This window comes from Labeo rohita, chromosome 5, assembly GCF_022985175.1.
Source record: "Labeo rohita strain BAU-BD-2019 chromosome 5, IGBB_LRoh.1.0, whole genome shotgun sequence".
In the NCBI taxonomy this organism is placed as follows: domain Eukaryota; kingdom Metazoa; phylum Chordata; class Actinopteri; order Cypriniformes; family Cyprinidae; genus Labeo; species Labeo rohita.
The window spans coordinates 32420260-32440899 of record NC_066873.1 but is presented as its reverse complement, the minus strand read 5'-3'; the positions used below and the strand labels follow the sequence as shown (position 1 = coordinate 32440899).

The 20640-nt window shown below is 35.9% G+C and overlaps 1 protein-coding gene across 1 annotated transcript in view; it reads right to left on the bottom strand.

Annotated features, from left to right (window-relative positions):
- Window positions 1-524: 524 nt before the first annotated feature.
- map7d2a (MAP7 domain containing 2a) overlaps window positions 525-20640 on the bottom strand; it is a 31745-nt gene continuing 11629 nt past the window's right edge. The window contains 12 exon segments of the mRNA XM_051110175.1: window positions 525-1779; window positions 5308-5567; window positions 6212-7070; window positions 8697-8751; window positions 9026-9076; window positions 9834-9938; window positions 12247-12283; window positions 12285-12416; window positions 12823-12973; window positions 13937-14355; window positions 14497-14612; window positions 16364-16476. Coding sequence (XP_050966132.1) covers window positions 5309-5567; window positions 6212-7070; window positions 8697-8751; window positions 9026-9076; window positions 9834-9938; window positions 12247-12283; window positions 12285-12416; window positions 12823-12973; window positions 13937-14355; window positions 14497-14612; window positions 16364-16476 — 2297 coding nt within the window. The 3' untranslated portion in view covers window positions 525-1779; window position 5308.

The window sequence follows — 20640 nt, the reverse complement described above, 5'->3', positions numbered from 1 at the left end:
ATGTGACACTGAAGATTGGAGTAATGATGCTGAAAATGTAGCTTTGATCACAGGAATAAATTACATTTTAAAATGTATTCAAATAGCAAACCGTTATTTTAAATTTGGTTTTAACCTGTTTTTGCTGTACTTAATACAGACTGTGAGTACTGGGTACTTTCCTGGGTACTTTCCATTGAAAGGGATGGTGCAAGTTTGATGAATGGCCTCTGAGGACACCTGCATCCAGGGGGAGGGTGAAATAAAAATGAGTCCACAATTAGAAAGTATACCAGGAGGAGTAAAAATTAATTGTAGCAAACCAGAGGAGAGAAACCAACAGAATTGTGATACCATTGGTCAAGAGGTGATGCCTGGACAGAACAGATTTGTTACTGTGTTCAGTGAAGTTATTTTAACTTCTGGCCACTACAAATGAATTATTAGTGTACATAAATCTGTTCATTTTTAGGATTCTAAGTTATTGAAGACTAGAACAAAAATGACCATTCCATCATCAAACACAGAAGACACATGAGCTGGTAAAGACAGTTTATTGGTTTATTTCTAGGCGTATAATTATGGCTTGATGCTCATGCCACCATGCACATCATCTACAGTAATCACAACTTGAAGTCACTGCTGTACTGTATTTAGAGATTGAAGCTGAGACACTTGGAGAAGTTTAGAAGTTCCCTGCAGGCTAATTAAACAGTTTTTCAAGTAAGCTTTTTTTGTGCATCCACACTATATAGAACAATTAAACAACAAAGCTGTCAACTCCCATACCCATCCGCTCCAAACATCCATATACCTGCAACACCCACAGTTTACAGAAGTGTTCAGGTAAGTAAAAGCACACCAATGGGTTTTTGGTCTGGAACACAACACTTTCATTCTTCAATGTCAAGGAATAAAGTCAGGACTCCAATAGAACTGGTTTACATTTGTCAAAAGAACTTCTGAGACTGAAACTACATTGTTAAGCACAGTGATGACACCGGAGGAAGAATATGACACTAATACTGAATTAATTACTGGTAAACTAGGGCTTTAAAATGGGCTTACTGCCATTAATTCTTTTTTTGTAATAATATACATGCTGTATTCACTGATGGTCGTGTTTCTCTAATGTGCTAATGTCCTGCGGTACAAGCATTTCATAGCAAACTGGGGGGTTCAATACAGTGTGATGCAATGTTAGTTGAGCCTAAAATATACAGCAGTTACTCAACAAAACAATTCATAATAATACTGTTACCAATGACAGAGTCGACTGGCAAAGAAACCCTTTATCATGTATTTCTAACTACAAAGAGTTAATATTTTACACTATTTATTATTTCATAGAGTTATGCTTTCTAAAATATAAGAGTAACCAATCAGTGTTCTGTCTCTATCCAGTGATGACGATGTCATTGGAAAATGTTGAACTCTGGCATAAGATATATATCAAAGTATTATGTCCAAACCCTCCTACCAGCAATTTTGGCCATCCACATCTGTACGTATATAAACATACACACAAAACACACGTCTAGTGAACACTTCACACTTGAATTAAAGTCTGTCCATAATACTAAACCACAGCTTCATTACACTTGGTTTTTGTGCTGTAAAGATTAAAGGCAGAAGGACATCATTTGCAGTGAGGACAACATTGAAACTAGACGGACAAATTTCACACTCATGCCCAGCAGTATTTTCTTCCTTCTTTTCCACTTTCTTTCTTTTTCTGTTAAAAGACATGAGTTGTTATCCCATTGCAGTCAGCTGTGCCAGTGTAGTCTGTCACATTACCTGGCAAATGAATAGAAACATATGTTTATGATGACAAATCTGTTTGAATATATGAACAAAAAAGTTTATCTATTTGGACTTGCTACACTCTTAAAAATAAAGGTGCTTTCAAAGGTTGCCATAGAAGAACTTCTTTTTTTGGTTTCACAAGTACCATTCACCCCAAAGCTCTTTAAAGAACCATCTCTTAATCACCTTTTTATAATATGAAGAACCTTCTCTCGCCACAAAGACCCTTTTGTGAAACAGAAAGGTTCTTCAGATGTTAAAGGTTCTTTATGGAACCATTTAGACAAAAAATGTTCTTCTATGAAGCACCTTTATTTTTAAAAGTGTACAGTTGTGAGAATTTTATATGCACTACAGTTAAAAACTTTGGAGTCATGAAATTAAATTGATCAAATGTGACATTAAAAGGATAGTTCGCCCAAAAATGAAAATTCTGTCATTAAAGGGTTAGTTCACCCAAAAATGAAAATTAGCCCATTATTTACTGACCCTCAAGGCAGATTTATATGACTTTTTTCTTTGAGATGAATGTAATCAGAGTTATAGTAAAAATTGTTCTGGCTCCTCCAAGCTTTATAATGGAAATAGGCAGGTGTTTCTCTTCAACAGTCCAAAAGAAGTCCAATAAAGTGCATCTATTCATAATAAAAAACACAGATCCGGAGGTTGAATAAAAGCCTCCTGTAGCGAATCGATGCTTTTTTAAAGAAAAATATCCATATTTAAAACTTAACCACTTTTCTCTAGCTTCCGCTAACTGTTGTATATGGAAGCTGCTCTGGACAGATATCTCATGAAAACCAATGTTTATTTACAAGAGCAAAGGAAGTAAAGTTTCCTTACTTTAGCAAAGGAAAACCAGTTTCCTCTTGGCTTATATTGAAATCCTTAGACATTTGTCTTTACAAATCCTCATTTTGCACTTCTAATTTGTGACTGTTGTTTTGTTTTGCTCTCTCCACTTCGCGTCTGTGTTCGTCACTTCTGAGTGGTGCACGTGCAACGCCGCCGTCCTACGTCTTCCACCCGGAGATTCCATAGAAAACAGTAGTGCAAGCTTTAATTACGTTTAAAATATGGATATTTTTCTTACAAAAACACATCGATTCGCTACAAGAGGCCTTTATTCACCCACTGGAGCCGTCTGAGGCACTGTTTACTATGTATGGATGCACTTTATTGGTCTTGTTTTGGACTGTTGAAAAACATTCGCCCATTGCCATTATAAAGCTTGGAAGAGCCAATTCTTGAGGGTGAGTAAATAATAGGGGTGTAACGGTACACAGATGTCACGGTTCGGTACGGACCTCGGTTCAGGGGTCACGGTTCGATACGATTTTGGTACAACAGGAAAAAAACTACAAATCTACTATGCTAAGTTTCTTTTCATTTATTTTGAACAGACTGTGGTACAAATTAATTTTTTTTCCACCTAGATGAGAAAATACTAAATATTATATCAAATTATAATGTTATATTATAATGTTGTTTTTGTGACAGAAAGGAAACTCAAATGGCAGGTAAGACATCAAATAAGACAATAAATGACAGTGTTTTAAGTTGATTTTGCTGGTATAAGGAAACAGTTGAAGTAATCGAATAATTTTTGGTGAATTAACTCTTTGATTACTCACCCTCATGTTCCAAACCTACAAGACTTTCGTTCATCTTCTGAACACAAACAAGATATTTTTTGTTGAAATCAGAGATCTTACTGACCCTACACAGACAGCAACACAACAGGCCCAAAAACATAGTAAGGACAACATTAAATAGTCCATGTGACATCAGTGGTTCAACCAAATTTTATGAAGCTACAAGAATACTTTTTGTACACAAAGGAAACAAAAATAACTGCTTTATTCAACAATTTCTTCTCTTTCATTTCAGGCTTACCACAACGCATTTGTGTGGTGGTGCTGCTGACGCAGGAGCTGGTGTTTTGATGTAGAACGTCCATCTCTGTTTTAGGTCATTGTCTGTATATTCTGTATATTCATTATCTGTATATTCTGGTTCGTCATCCTCTCTGTCCAAATCTTCAGACAAGTTTACAATGACTGTTTTATGTACAATATGCATCTTCCTCTTTTTCTACATCAGAATGCCGGCTCCTGCATCAGTAGCACCACATGTAAGTGTCATGATATTCTTGTAAACATGCATTGAAGACTGACATGGAAGAGAAGAAATTGTTGAATAAAGTTGTAATTTGTTTTCTTTGCACACAAAAAGTATTCTCGTAGCTTCATAAAATTATGGTTGAACCACTGATGTCACATGGACTATTTTAACAATGTTCTCACTTCCTTTTTGGGCCTTGAATGTGGTAGTTACGACGGTGTCTATGCAGGGTCAGGATTTCAGGCTCTCAGATTTTATCAAAAATATCTTAATGTTAGGGCTGTCAGTCGATTAAAATGTTTTATCTAAATAATTACACAATGTGTCGATTAATTAATCACAAAATAAATCTGACCATGGTTTTTTAAACCATTAAATCTCTTTAATGTTTTTTTTTATTCTTTTTTTTTTTTTTAATGAAATGATACACTAAATAAGAAACTAAATCAACAGGTGGCGGAAAATGTCTTACGAGTCATTTATTGATTCAATTCGTTCAAACGGCTGATTCATTCAAAAACTAAACACTGCTGTGTTGTCGGAGACACAACAATTCTGCCATGGCTTTAAAGGTAGTATGTTCTCTGCAAAATTGAGCAAAAACACATAATATTGTGTTTAAAATATAACACAATATCAACTTCTTATTTACTGAACTATTGTATAAAATCACATTTAAGCTTGTGATAGATCGGGACAAAATCAGCACTCGTGTCATATTGCTCTTGCTGCCTGTGTGATATTGTGTGATGTGTGAACTAAATAAATATAAGATAAAACACATACAGGTTTTTTTTTTTTTTTGTTTTGTTTTGCATATCTTGAATTTTAGGGCATAACTGCATTTGTGGAGTTGTCGCCCTGCATCACATTTGTCAGCAGTCAACTATATGAAATATAAGATGATGTACAGATCTGGGGGCGGGGCCAGTGCATTAACTGCATTAAAACATTTTAATTGCGTTATTTTTTTCATAACTAATCAATTTAGTTAACGCATTCAACTGACAGCCCTACTTAACTTTGTGTTCCTAAGATGAACGAAAGTCTTATGGGTTTGGAACGACAAGAGGGTGCATAATTACAGTATTTTCTTTCTTGGGTGAACTGTTCCTTTCTTTTGAACATTCTATTCATCAAAGAATCCTGAAAATAGTGTATCGCAGTTTCTACAAATATACTGAGAAGCACAACTGTCTTCACCATTGATAATAAGACGAAATGTTTCTTGAGCGCCAAATCAGCATATTAGAATGATTTCTGAAGGATCATGTGACACTGAAGACTGGAGTAATCATATCAACCCAAACTATTGAATGGTAGAGTAGATCTATTTTTGCTTACCATCTAATTTGCATGTAAAAGTATGCAAATTATGTTCAACCGACCATGTACCTTATTGTACGTGTTGTTTGTCAGAGGATGGAGAGTTGTTGGGGATGAGTTTAGAGTCTGATCCAGGGCTACAGACCCCCTCTATCAGATTCTTGTTGCAGTCACCCAGGCTGGCAGCAGGAGAGAGTCTGGGATAGGCTACTTGTCCTGTCAGATCCAACAAGTCCTCAAGAGCACGCATGTTATTCGTTCCATTCTGCTGGGGAGAGTTCATCGGGGAGAATTCTGGGATAGAAATTAACTCCTCCTTTGAAACAGGGCTGAGAATACAAAAAACAAACAAAGAAGACAACAATATTTGTAAATTTGAGGTACTCTAGTTGGGCCTCATACCCCCTAAATGTTGATAATGGGGCAATTTCTATTTAGAATAATGAATTGCATTCTAAAGATACCCAATATACAAAAATGTACATGTTATGAAATAACTTTTTACATTGGAGAACTGCTCAATAAATTTGCGAAATATTTTGAATATGGAATTTAATATGGGATTTTATATTTATAATATGAATGTATTATGTAATATACATTTACTTTATAACACATTTTGTGTAATATTGATATATTCTTATGCTTATTTTATTTACATTTACATTTGTGTGCTTTTATACTTTTTCTGTTCTTAATCATTTTTGTGTATATATATACTGTCTTGTCCAAAGTTTGTCTATAAACCAGGTCTCAATCATGATTACATTACATATAGTAATATAGGAGATGATAGGTTGCTGTTGATCAAGTATTAGTTTGTGTAAATAAAAATCAAAAATGCATTTTATTCTATTTTTCTATTTTTTTTTTTTTTTAACCTTTTGTTTTACTGTGATGCAGTTCCTACCTGGTCGGTGTAGGGCAGTCCAGTGTACAGGATATGTTGACACAGTCACTGTGTCAAACTCACCTAACCTCCATGTACTGCACTTCATCTGCAGAGTCCTCTGCCGCTCCACTCTTCCCCTCCAAAGTCTCCAGATGAATAAGAGGCAGAGGGGTTTTTGACTCTGGCAATGGGGTCAAGGAAGAGGGTACGTTGTCGTTCCCTCCCTCCTTTGATTTCACCTGTGTTATCATATGTCCACCAGCCTGAGTGACTGTCTTTGCTTGTGGGACAGCTACTGTTGGGCTCCCCTGTCCATTGGCATGAGGGGTGTCTGATTTCTTCACAGTGATATCCTTCCTGGGTCCCTGAGCTGCGGCCTGTCCATTCATTTGTACAGAATCAGGTGTTTTCACTTGGTTATTGGCCTCCTGTTTGGCCACCTGAGTGATAGTTTGGCTTTTTCCATTGGTCAGGTTGTTAGTGGGGATATTTGCAGGTGGTTTCACTTGGGTGGAAACTTGGGGTTTACTGTCTGTCATCACTGTACTCTTAATATTTGTTACTGTGTTTTCAGGTAAGCTCTTCAGCGGGGTTACCTGCACTTTTGCTGCTGATGTGTCTTCTCGATTGGTCTCCTCCTTCACTTGTAAACATTGGGTCTTCACATGTTCATTCTCTTGTCTAATAGTCTTGGCATTCTCTTCACTTACCTTTCCTTTCTCTTGTGTTTTCACTGCAGTCGAGTTAATGATCACTTGGCCGTTCATGGAGGGGTTTTTTGAGGCCATGTGAGCAGGCGACTTTATCTGGTCATTCGCACAGCCATTCTCTGGTCTTTTCCCTGGACTCTCCTGTTTGTCGGTTGCACCGTGCACAGAGGTTGTCTGAATGGGGTTGGGCTGAGATTTTACTTCAGCACTTGAGGCCAAATGGTTACCACCTGAGAAGAAAAGATGTGTTCAAAACTATTATAATAGTGAATAATATTTGCAAACTAATATGAGTCTGCAACGTTTTAACAGATGTCCAAGGCATACACTACCAGTCAAAAGTTTTTGAACAGTAAGATTTGATATGTTTTTTAAATAAGTCTTTTCTACTCTCCAAGCCTGCATTTATTTTTTCCAAAATACAGCAAAACAGTAAAAAAAATCTGAAGTATTTTTACTATTTAATTTTTTAAAATATTTTTACTATTTAAAATAACTGTTTTCTATTTGAATATATTTTAAAATGTAATTTATTCGTGTGATCAAAGCATTTTCAGCATCATTACTCCAGTCTTCAGTGTCACATGATGCTTCAGAAATAATTCTAATATGCTTATTTGCAAAAGCTTAGAGTCATCTATAATATTATTATATATAATAAGGACATTTATAATATTACAAAAGATGTCTATTTTAGATCAGTTCTGTTCTGAACTTAATCATCATAACAATAATTATAATGTTTTTTGATCAGCAAATCAGAGTATTAAAATGATTTATGAAGGGTCACGTGACTGGAATAATAAAGCTAAAAATGCAGCATGGAAATCACAGGAATTTATATATAAAAATAAATATTAAAATATATTTTTAAAAAACTATTCAAAATATATTAAAAAAATATTCAAATAGAAAACAAATAGTAAGAAATCATTTTAAATAGTAAAAATATTTCAGACTTATACTGTTTTTGCTGTACTTCAGATCAAATAAATGCAGGCTTGGTGAGCAGAAGAGACTTCTTTAAAAATATTTTAAAAAAATCTCACTGTTCAAAAACTTTTGACTGGTAGTGTGTGTGTGTGTGTGTGTGTGTACCTGGTACTTATCAAGTTATGGGGACCAAATGTCCCCACAGGGATAGTAATACCAGTAAATTTTGGCTTTTGTGGGGACATTTTTTAGGTCCCCGTGAGGAAACAGGCTTATAACCATGCAGAATGAGTTTTTTTGGGAGAGTAAAAGTGTGCACAGTCTCCTGTGAGGGCTAGGTTTAGGTGTAGGGCAATATGTATATAATAATATATATATAAATTTGTAGCAAGACTACAAAACATTTGTTATGCAACACATGCTCATTATAAAACACCTAAGTCACATTCAACAACTGAACTGCACTGTACACTAGTTATTTTAGTAGTTTGTCATTCATTATAATTCATAATGTCATGAACACATCTTTCTAACACACCTAATACAGTCCAAAACCACACAAATGACTGCATGTAAAGCAGAGCAGACTAAATATAGTCAGTGCAGTCTTTGAATAGATCACCTTGAGCACAACCTATGACAGAAAATACGATCCCCTGCTGCCCTCTCCTGCCGCTGCTGTAGATACTGCAGCGATGGAAAAATACCAGCAGGCTGCTGATACATTAGCGCTATATACACATTTGCCTCTAGGGGGAGAACAGTCTGAAACTGACTACAACTGGCAGTAGTGAACACTGTTAGAGGCATTTACAAAACAGGCAACCCTCCATGCATAGGTATCACAGAAAACAAAAAACACACAGTAATGACTTAAAATGTAGTTACTAACACTTGTGAGAAAGAGCAGGGTTGAGTCCTACCTGGAGGAGAAACAGGGTGGGACACAGGAGATAAGGGCTCTGGGCTGTCCTCTCTCTGTGTGAATAGTAGGTCATTCTGTTACTTTACCTTTCAGAGCAATTATTTCCACTCTAGTTTGTTTACTTGCCACAAAAAAGGGGCATCTGCATCATATCCACATGGACCGTAATGTGGGTATTTGTCTCAAATACACAATGATTTGCCTAATTTAACTGATTAATCTTTTTGTGATGAGCAAAAACTGTACAGTGTGGTACACATACTGTATTCAGCTCAATGAAAACACTAAAAAGTTATTAAGTTAAAGTGATGGATTTCTCACTGATACCTTCATCTCTCCATCACCCTTCCTGGTTCTCTTCATAATTTCTTCAATTCTCTGCAGAGAACAATTTAAGCACAGTTTAGTTAATATTTTTTAAATGCACATTTATTACTGTTGATTCAAAAGTAAGAGTGGATAAATATTTAAAGTAGTTTTGACTTAAATTCTGTTTTTAAATTCTTCGCCATGTGTAATGTGAGGTTTATAGCTGGTAAACTGTTCATTACAAAAAATAAAATTCTGTCATTTACTCAGCCTCATGTCTCATAAGACTTTTGTTCATCTTCAGAATATATTAAGATACTTTCAATTAAAATTCAAGGAAGAAATTCAAAAAGTTATTATTTTTGTTTCCTTTGTGCAAAAAACATTCTTGTAAATTCATAAAATTAAGGTTGAACCACTGATGTCTTGTGGACTATTTTATCAATGTCCTAACTACCTTTCTGGGCCTTAAACATGTCAGTTGTGTTGTTGTCTATGCACGGTCAGAAAGCTTTTGGATTTCATCAAAAATATCTTCATTTATTCTCTGAAGATGAACGAAAGTCTCACAGGTTTGGAACAACATGAGGGTGGGTAATAATGACAGAATTTTCATTTTTGGGTGAACTTTAATCTCACCCCTTACAAAGTAGTGATTACAATGAAGTAGTCAGTGATGTTTGAAATTTACAGTAAGGTTAAATTTGTCTAAATGGTATAATCTTTTGTTTCACTGCATGCCCTACTTCTGCTCTTTTACTGGGTAGTGTAGTAAAGAGCTGATCTGTGCAAAGTGCTTACTGTGGATTGCTGCTGGTCGTACTACCTTTTTTCGTTGTTGTCTTTCCTGTTCCTCCTGCTGTTTGGAAAGCTCTCTTTCCTGCCGCTGACGCTCAGCATCCTTTTGAGCTCGAATCTCTGCCTCCTCTTTCTATTAAACACATAGACACAACTGATGGTTAAGAGTCTACAGACAAAGAGAGACAAGATCAGACAAGACCGACAGATCAACTGTTAGACAGACAGAAATTGGTAGATATGAGCAGTTTAACTATGTGCATTTTACTGTCATATGTATTTGATTCCTTAATTTTTCCTGTGGAGAAATGGAAGATTTAGACCCTGTTTACACTAGTGCGTTTACGTTTTAAAACGCACAACTTTTGCTACGGTTGCATCTGTCATTGACACTACTCCGGCGTTTTTGACCCTGGAAAACAGAGGCTTTCGAAAATGCTGCAGACCCTGTTTTAGTGTGAAAACTCTGCGGTTGTGTTTTAGTGTAAACAGACCAAAATGAAGACTTTTGAAAACAACGGCATGGCTGCCCACATTTGCTCTGCGTATCTTTGACGACTGTGTAAACAATATCATCATGCTCATTTGTTTCTTATTTCAGAGGCTCATTTAAGAAAACTGTTCAATTGCAAATCAAAAAAAGAAATGACAGTATTTTTCGGTCTGTGTATCTTTTGGTCATTTGATTTTCTACTTAAAAATAAATGAATGAGAAACTCTTTGATATTCAGGGGGTTCGTTTTGTTTAAGAAACAGAAAAACCTCAGCAGGGGAATAAAACTGTGCTATTTGTATACATTCAACAATTCATACATAGTTGCAATAAACGCATTAAGAATCCGTACAACTGCATCACCAGAGGACTAGTATTCTGCCACGTGAAACAAAGGCAGAACACGGTTTGATCGTCGGCTGACCAATCAGCAGAAAAGGGTGTTTAATTCCCGCCCATGTTTCAAAATCAAATATTCAAGCTGTTTATTCATTTTTCTACCCCTGAACGAAAAACTAAAAATTAAAGGAACACTCCACTTTTTTGAAAATAGGCTCAATTTACAACTCCCCTAGTGTTAAACAGTTGAGATTTACTGTTTTCTAATCCATTCAGCCAATCTCTAGGTCTGGCGGTAATACTTTTAGCATAGCTTAGCATAGATCATTGAATCTGATTAGACTGTTAGCATCTCGCTCAAAAATTACCAAAGAGTTTCGATATTTTTCCCATTTACTTGACTCTTCTGTAGGTACATCGTGTACTAAGACAATTAAAAGTTGTGATTTTCTAGACCGATATTGGAACTATACTCTCATTCTGGCGTAATAATCAAGGAACTCCATAATATCATTGTGCCTGCTGCACCCATGGTACAGCAGCAAAGTTCCTTGATTATTACGCCGGAATGAGAGTATAGTTCCTAGCCATCCTAACTTTTCATTTTCCATCAGTCTTAGTACACGATGAAACTACAGAAGAGTCAAGTTTTAAATAGGAAGAATATCGAAACTCTTTGGTCATTTTTGAGCGAGATACTAACGGTCTAATCAGATTCAATGATCTATGCTAAGCTATGCTAAAAGTGCTACCGTCAGACCGAGAGATCAGCCAGCTAGATTCGAAAACGGTAAACCTCAACTGTTTAACTCTAGGGGAGTTGGAAAATGAGCCTATTTTCCAAAAAAAGTGGAGGGTTCCTTTAAGCTGAATCCTTGTTTTTCATTTTTTTTCCGAAAAAACATAAAAGGAGCCGTTTTCTCAATTTTTTATTTTCAATAATAAATCAAAAAAATGAATAAATGAATGATACACTAAACATTTTAAACAAATATTAAAGCATAATCACATATTTTTACCCATGAACAAAAATATGAAAAATCTAGCTAGATTTTAGTTTTTCCATTTCTTAAACAAAACAAAAAACAAAAAACAAAAATCAAACCGTTTCGCATTTCTCCTTATTTCTAGTAGAAAATCAAATGACCAAAAGATACACGGACCATTTTCACACCCCAAGGAATAACAGTCAAGTTTATTATGGTTACCTCTCTTAAACTAAAACATCCTTGATGATGTACTGTATGCAGCCTGAATGGTAATTTTTAGTGTGGGAGTTTTCAGTTATGTAGTGTAGATGTTGTGTAGCAGAGATCGTTTCTGAAATGCAGTGACAACACCAGTGTAGACAAGGATCGTTTTCATTTTAAAATACCGATTTAAAACAAAAACGCACTAGTGTAAACAGGGCCTTAGAGGAGTGGAGTAAAGAAAAGAATGCTGAGTGAAAATTTATTCTGAGTTGGGACCCATATAAAATAACTTGTCATTGTTTGTTGTTGGCTTTGAAACAGGATTTTACATTCTTCAGAAGTTTGGAATTTAATTGCAAGCGAATGCCTTTTGGTCCAGTGACTGAAACAGGTAATTTCACTTTAAATCTTCTGACCTCTTTCTCCATCTGGGCCTGAAGCTCCTTTTCCTTTTGTTTTCTCCTCCTGCTCTCTCTTCTTCCGTTCTTGCTCTTGTCTACACTTCTCCTCCTCAGCTTGACGAGCCTTCTCTTCTTGTCGAGCTCTTTCCTCCAGCTGCCTCTTCTTAAGCTGCTCACTCTTTAGTCTGAAAATCACACATAGACCATCACAGCTTTATGAGGAAATGTCATTCAACTTATTTTTTTTTCTTTCATGCATTTAAAATTTTAAATGATCTTTTATTTCAATCTTTTTAATAGATATCTTTCAGTTTCTTATAATTGTACAGCAGTGTAGTAATTTGTGTTTTTTAAGTGCTTTACAAATAAATGTTAAATGAATTAAATTGAAAAACCCATATAAAAGCACCTTCAAAACTGGCGGAAAACCTCATAGATTCAAATGTCTAGCACAAGATTCAAAAACATTTGTTAACATTGTTATGCAACGCATAAATTATAAATTATAAATGTCTGCGTCACGTTCAGCAAGCACTGAACATTTTGTACACTAGTTCAGAGAAATACAGCGTCAGTCATACACACGCATACTTTTCCTGCTCCTCCAATTCCCTGCGTTGTTTCTCCTCCTGTTCCTTCAGAACTCTGGCTAGACGCCTGCGTTCTGCAAGCAGACGAGACGCCTCCTCAGCATCTGTCGTACCAGCAGCCACCTTGCCAGGAGAGTTCACAGGTGAAGGATCTGTGAGAGAGTAAAACAAGATAAGCAAGTGTAAATCATTTTCACAGTATGAAGCTGCTGTGAATGAGAAGAGCATAAATATAAATGATAAATGTTACTGCAGTTAAAATGAGTTTAAACAAGTCCAGAAAATAACTTTAGCCACCACAATAACCACAACGCAGGATCCCTATAGTCTCAAGGGCCTAATTTATATAGCAATTGTTTTATACCAATGAGAGTAAGAAGGCTATGTATTATGAAAGCCCATTTTCACCACTGAATAAAAAATAAAAAAGGTAATTGCGACCTTTTATCTCACTTTTTTTTTCAGAATTGCGAGATATCTCACAGTTCTAACTTTATAACACACAATTGCGAGTTATTAAGTCAGAATTGTGAGATATAAACTCAAAATTGTGAGAAAAAAGTGAGAAAAGACATAATTGCAAGATGTAAACTTGTAATTGCAAGGAAAAAGTCAGAATTGTAAGATAAAAACTTTTTTTTTTTTTTTTTTCAGTGGTGGAAACAGGGCCTCCATAATATATGGTACCCAATATGACCAATATCTTATATCACAGAGTCAATATATGTCATAGCACCAATATATATGATAGATATTTGTCCTGAACATTTAACTCAAAAATATTTTATATTATTTATTTATTATAATCCAGTGAGCTCAATGCTTTATGAAGGTTATACTTAATGAAATTTATACTACTTCATTTTATTTATTTCCCTTTTTTTATTTGGAACTTGATTTTTTTATGAGCCTCTTAATCATCTTAACCGTCTTTAATATTTTCTGTACTGTACATTACTTGGTATTATTTTGTAAATGCTATGAATACTTTGAACTGAATTTTCTTGATTGATGTAAACCAAAAGGTAAGACAGTAACACATTAAAAATGTGATCAATAAAAAGCTATAGTTGACATACTGCAAAAATATTGTATATTGTAAGTTTCGGACCCACCTGCACATTTGTTTGGAGTCACATCATTACCGTTTGATTTGGGATGTTTTTTCTCAGGGGTCTCCACCTTTTCATTCTTTTTCTGCTGGTTTTCCAAAACTACACTTTTCTTCTCCTTTGCCCCATTAATGTGATTTTCTATCTTCATTGTTCTTCTTTCTGGAGGTGGTGTGCTGGAAACCGTTGTTTCCATTTTTGGTGCCTTATCTAAACTTTCATTATTAGGGCTCTTGTTCTGATGGATTTCAGCCTTGAGAGACCTGCCCTCCTGAGGATCCTGAGTTTTGACATCCTCAGCTTGCTTGTCTTCTGTCTTCCTGTTGCTGTCATTGACCGGTGTGGCGGGTCTGTGTTTCATAGGGGAGGGTGGATACTGCCGCACTGTACACGGTGACTGAGTACGACTCTTAGGCAATAACCTTCAAAGCATGCAAACAGAAAGCTGATTCAGATGCTTATAGTCAGCAGATTATTTAATAAAAATGTAATTAAACAAAGATCACTTCGTCAGCATTTTATGTATATCATGAAAATAATATAGGTAAGTGTGTGCATCTTACTTGGGTGTGGCAGGTGAGGCAGAGCGCCGGGCAACATCAGCTGGAGATTTTGCTCGCCTGACTGGGGAACCTGTGGCCGGAGAGCCAGTCCTCCTCTCTCTACGCAATCTCTCCTTCTGCAACAAACACAAATAACACATAATGCTCCACGGTACACTGCTGCCATATGACAACATAACTGTTTTCTTTTCTTTCTTTCTTCCTCTGCAGTAATATTATGTTCTATTCCTAAATGTTCTATTCCTTTGATGGCAAAGCTGAATTTTCAGCAGCCATTACTTTACTCTTCAGTGTCACATAATCTTTCAGAAATCATTCTAATATGTAACCCTGGACCACAAAACCAGTCTTAAGTCACTGGGGTATATTTGTAGCAATAGCCAAAAATACATTGTATGGGTCAAAATTATAGATTTTTCTTTTATGCCAAAAATCATTAGGAAATTAAGTAAGGATCATGTTTCATAAAGATATTTAGTTAAATTCCTACTGTAAATATATCAAAACTTAATTTTTGATTAGTAATATGCATTAGTCAGAGCTTCATTTGGACATCTTTAAAAGTGATTTTCTCAATATTTAGATTTTTTTGCACCCTCTGATTCCAGATATTCAAATAGTCATATCTCAATTTTGAAAAATTGACCCTTATGACTGGTTTTGTGGTCCTGGGTCACATATGCTAATCTGGTGCTCAAGAAACGTTTCATATCACAGTTATGCATTTCATTTTTGTGGAAACTATGATACATCATTTTTTTAGGATTATTTGATGAATAGAAATTTAAAAAAACAGCATTTGTTTGAAATAGAATTTTTTTGTAACATTATGAATGTCTTTCCTGTCACTTTTGATCAGTTGAATGCATCCTTGCTGAACATATCCATTTAAAAAAAAAAAAAAAGGTAGTAGTTTTACTAAATATTAAGAAGATACTGCCATATGGCAATTTTGCATTCAGGAATAAAAATTAATTTATTTAGAGGAGTAGCTGATAACTATGAAAACAAAAAGCTGAAAAAAAATGGATACCATCATATTTTTCAACATTTTTATTAAAGCTATTTTATAAGGAACCTCAGGTAGTAAGACTTGTATGGTATAATGTAACATAAATTTTGTATTTTTACTGAAATATACAGTAGAAAACTCTTGAAAGACTTATGTTATTTTAAAAAATCCACATCATTTTATACACATATTGGACTATGGGAGCGCCATTATTTCGATGATGTGAAATGGTTTTACTCTATGAGCTACTGCGCTACTTTCTGCTATTTCTACCGCAACACAACCCTGAAAATGAAATACTGATACAATGGACCACAGCTACTAAATGAGCTTACAAGTGGCGATGGATACAAGCATATAGGCTTAAATCAAATGCCGTACCATCGATTTTTCCACACAAGGAGTCTAAACGCCCCCAGATATCGAGTGAAATCCGTGCTGAGAAACTCCTTAGCTGCTGCGGCGTCATGATGAGCATCCGCACGTTTACATCCTGCCAGGATGGCATTTAGCATTTCTTGTCTCTGCCGTTTGTAAGCTCTTTCAGTAGCTGTGGTCTAATAAAAGTCTCAAAGGCATCAGGGCTAAAGTAGAGAGAACAAAGACGCAGGTCTGTAGGAAGTTGTATTCGTCCACAGGCGTATTCCCATTCTTTTCCCCTCTTCTTAGCGCTAGGAAAGCAGTGAAGACTTACACTGCTTCTCTTGTTGCCCTCCAACTGAAAATTTTAACCAAAAGACGCACAACGTGGCATCATATCAGTGTTTTAGTTTCAGAGTTGTGTTGCAGTAAAATACCAGGAGGTACCTCAGGGGACCTCTATGAACAGGAAAGGTGCGCTTTTGAGTTTGTTACCTTGGGGGTGTTGGGGGCACTGAAAGCTCCACTGGACTCTTCTGTTGGCACAGGATTGTTTCTTCTTCGACTCGGTGACCCTCTGTACGGTGACCTGTGAGGACTGGGGGGCACTGCATTGGAGAGACATAGGAGCATTTCCTGGTCAGAACAGATCTGTCAATATTACCACTTGAGGGTACACAGCGTAAAAAAAAAAGACATTAAACACTTAGCAAGCCGCATGTACACACATACACGCTCTTTGGTTATCTAAAACAAAACAAATGAATCAGTGGCACAAACGAACAAAGATGTAACTCAGCTCCTATGTGAAGCTTTAATAAGATGATACACCTGTTGCGGGCTGAGTGTGTGTGTGTGTGTGTTACCTTTGCAGCGCAGACAGGACAGATGCAGCTCTGCAGCACTGTTACAGCGAGCCAGTGAGGAGTGTGTGTGTGTGAGGAGGCGATTCACTTTTAGTTTGTCCATAGAGTTCAGATGACCATGATGGCCTGACAGAGAGATGGATGAAGGGATGGAGAGAATTGAGGGGAAAAAAGGAATGGATGAATTGAATGGATGGGACAGACATAACATTAATATGAATGGAAAGATGGAGAGATGAATTTGGAAATGTTTGTCCAAAGCCCCTTTTTAACATGCATTAAAAATGTGGACGTTATAATAAAGGGATAGCAGCATGTTATTGATTTTATGACTACTGATTTAAGTTCAATAAACAAACGGCCAGTTTTACAACAGCTTGTGTCAGCGCATACTGTCTTTTGGTGTTAAAATAATACTGTCAGGATTTACTAAAGACGCGCAGTGAAGAATTAGCATGGGAAATGCAAGGACACCGTTATTTTTGCGTCTGACCTTATTAAATATGCATTTCCCTTTCACATGCAAAATTTATGGGAGGACAGTATTAAAATGAATCACGCAATGTGATTTATTAACCTTTGTGCATGTCAAATTACTTGCATTTGTGCCATTATTTAATGCCCAAAAAAGCATGTCTTAAAGCAGGTGGTAATTTGCGCTGCTGTTGGTAGATTGCGCTGGTCATTATGGAAATGATCTGGCTGTGTCTGTGTTTGCATTGTGTGAGCATTGTCAGGAAATCACTCGCAGAATTTTCCCCTCCGATCTGCGCTTTTATGGATTTGCGCTCTAACACTAATTTGGCCTGTTTAGTAAATCTGGCCCAAAAAATACATAAAATTATAATTTTATGCAGATATTCTATTGTATCTTTTCCAACAAATCTATATAGAATAAGCAGAAGAGATGATGATGAGAGCCAGTTATGGGTTCTGAGATGGTGATATACGCATAGATATCAGTAGTGTGTGTGTGTGTGTGTGTGTGGTTATGTTAATGTGTCCAAGCCTCAAATAAATCAAACAATTTAGCTGAGTTAGAAAGAAAAAACATGCACACACACTTCAACAGTGAACAAACCATATAGTTGTGATTCAAGTACAGTTCACACACATGAAGTTGCTGGTAGAAAAAAAGTACACTCACAATCAATACAAAACACGCAAAAAGACAGCAGCATACAGACATTCAGATTTGCACTAACTTTCGCCAACCATGTATTGAGCTACAGAGCAGTGCATATTGTGTATACAGTGCACACTGAATATACAGCGCCGTGCTAAAGAATTCAGACTCACAACAGTTCTCCCATTCTCTGATGTGTTTATTTCAAAGCACTGATATTGCTTACCAGCAAATCGAGATTATCAGCTGAACTGTGACCAGAAATTAGCCTACGTTTTTCACCATGTTCTGTTTAAATCCAACATTCACAACGTTCACATTATTCACACTGCACAGCTGACTGGTTCTTTTCATATCAGCAGCCAATGAGCTTGCTTCTCAAATACTCAGCTAGTGCTTGCTGTAACAGCTGCAGCATCCTTCAGAAACCCTCCACCTCCCCAGTTCCACTTGTATAGATCTGCTACACGTAATTTCATGTATGTTATATATATATATGGGTTATTTTATATATGTTATTTGTGCAGCAGCAGTATTTCTCCTATGTGGTATCTAGAGTGTTCTGGGTGGTTTCTATGTGGTTGTACTGGTCCAAGTCAAAAGAACCCATCCCCATATGTGATACCTGGTCCCAAGATAAGGCTCAGGTTCCTCCTTCAGTGTAAAATGTGATCAGTGTTGGGAAGTAACTTGTTACATGTAATGTGTTATGTAATTTAATTACACAATAAATGTAACTGCAGTCTGTTAAAAATGTAATTACAGTTATTTATGAAAACGATTACCAAGGGGGTTACATATGAATATTTTCCTGTTTTTGATGTGCTTGATGCCTCCTGCCACTTAAAGGCCTTCTAGTAAAGCAATGCTAGTCTGGTGCTTTTGATTGTTTCTCTTCAGGGTTCCTACACATTTTCCACATTTTTTCAGACTCAAATTTCCAAACCTCTCAGTAAATTTTCAGACCAAAGTTAACATAAAAAGTTCATAGAGCATTATTTTCAGCTTTATATTTGGTATATAGTACAGTCATTTGTACATATTTGTATTTTCTCAGGGTTTTTCATTGATTCTTGAAATGACAACATACAGAGCCCCTAAAATTAAAAAAATATATAAATAAATAAATAACTTTTTGTGCCCTTGAGAAACTCATGTGCACATGGGATTTTTTTGCATGCTTGCGCATTACAATTTCTAGTTTTATATAACCTGTTTTTTTGTGCATCACTGCCATCTTCCTATGAATAAAATACAAGCATGGATGCACATGGAATAACATATCTCAAAATTTGGCATTTCTTATGGTAGTACCTCTTATATCAAGGCCTAATGTTCAAAATAGCACATCCTTTGTGGCAGCATACAGACCATGACAAAAAATGGGCTGAAGTTTCAAGGGTTTATGAAACAGACTAGTACTGTAAGAAAAAAAATGTTTTCAAATTTGGCTATCATTAGGGCAGTATGCCATATTTCAAGGCCTTAGGTCTCTAATTGGAGGGCAAGAAACCACACCACAAAATAGGCTGATGGCACAATAGGTGGCTGGGTGTGCATTGTCCTGTATGCTAAGTTTAATGGTTTCTTGTGCGCACATAAAAGTTGTTATTTTTTTTATTTTTGCAAAGGTTTTTGAGGCTATGCATTACGGTGCTAAGAATATTGTGAGAAGAAACCCAAAAGGCTTATAACCTACATTTTGCATAATGGAAAAGGTGCACCTTGAATTCATTCAGTTGTATCTGACAATCACTAAAGAATCACTAAACCGCTGCCATGAAATCTCACTTCATGTACAACAAATTTATTTTCATTAAATTCTTAATTTTCTATTATAAAAAAGTCTGGAAACACAAATACTTTTCCATACTCTGCTTTCTTTTTATTTTCCACAATTTTCCAGACCTGGAAAATACTTCAGTCAAATTTCATACTTTTCCAAACCCCATAGGAACCCTGTCTCTTGTTTAAATTTGCAGCACAACATGTCTGGAAATTACATTAATCCATATTGCTGATGAAAGCTTTAGGCTACAACCTGTCTGAGAGTTGATTAACTAATTACAGTTTGAAAACATTCATTAGAAATGTAGAAAACTAATCAAAAGATAATCAAATGTAATCAGTTACTAATAAAGTAATTGAAATAGTTACACTACTTATTACATTTTAAATCGGGTAACTTGTAATCTGTAAACTATTACATTTCCAAAGTAAACTTCCCAACACTGAATGTGATCAAATTTGTAAACTGCTCAAACATAGGTCACTATCAAACCAAGCACTGCATGTGGGAAAACTTTCACTCTCACACAAAATTCACTATCACATGCGTTCCTTATGAAATGACTAGATTTTGCCCAGGAAATTAGCCGAACAACAGAAAATGTGGCTGCACCTTAACTCTATAGGAATTTGTCATTTCACTCGCCAAGCAAAAATCAGAATACTTAAAAAAGCATTAGCATTTGCCCCAGCAAGCACTACTAATTTGTTCTCAGTGCTTAAAAATAAAACAAAAACACATAAAACTGAATTTCAATGACGGATTTGTAATTCAGTGCATAATTGAGAGAATGTACCATAAGCAGGAATTCTTCTAAAAGGCACTGTACATTCAGATTAGGTATAGCAGCATGTGAATCGCTCAGCAAAACAAATACTGGACATTACTATACTTGAAAGCAGCCTCCTCTTTTCATCCCCTTATCTTGCTGGCTTTTGAAAAGCAATTTCAAATTTGCTATTTTTACATAGCATTTATGAACAGTCTCTTG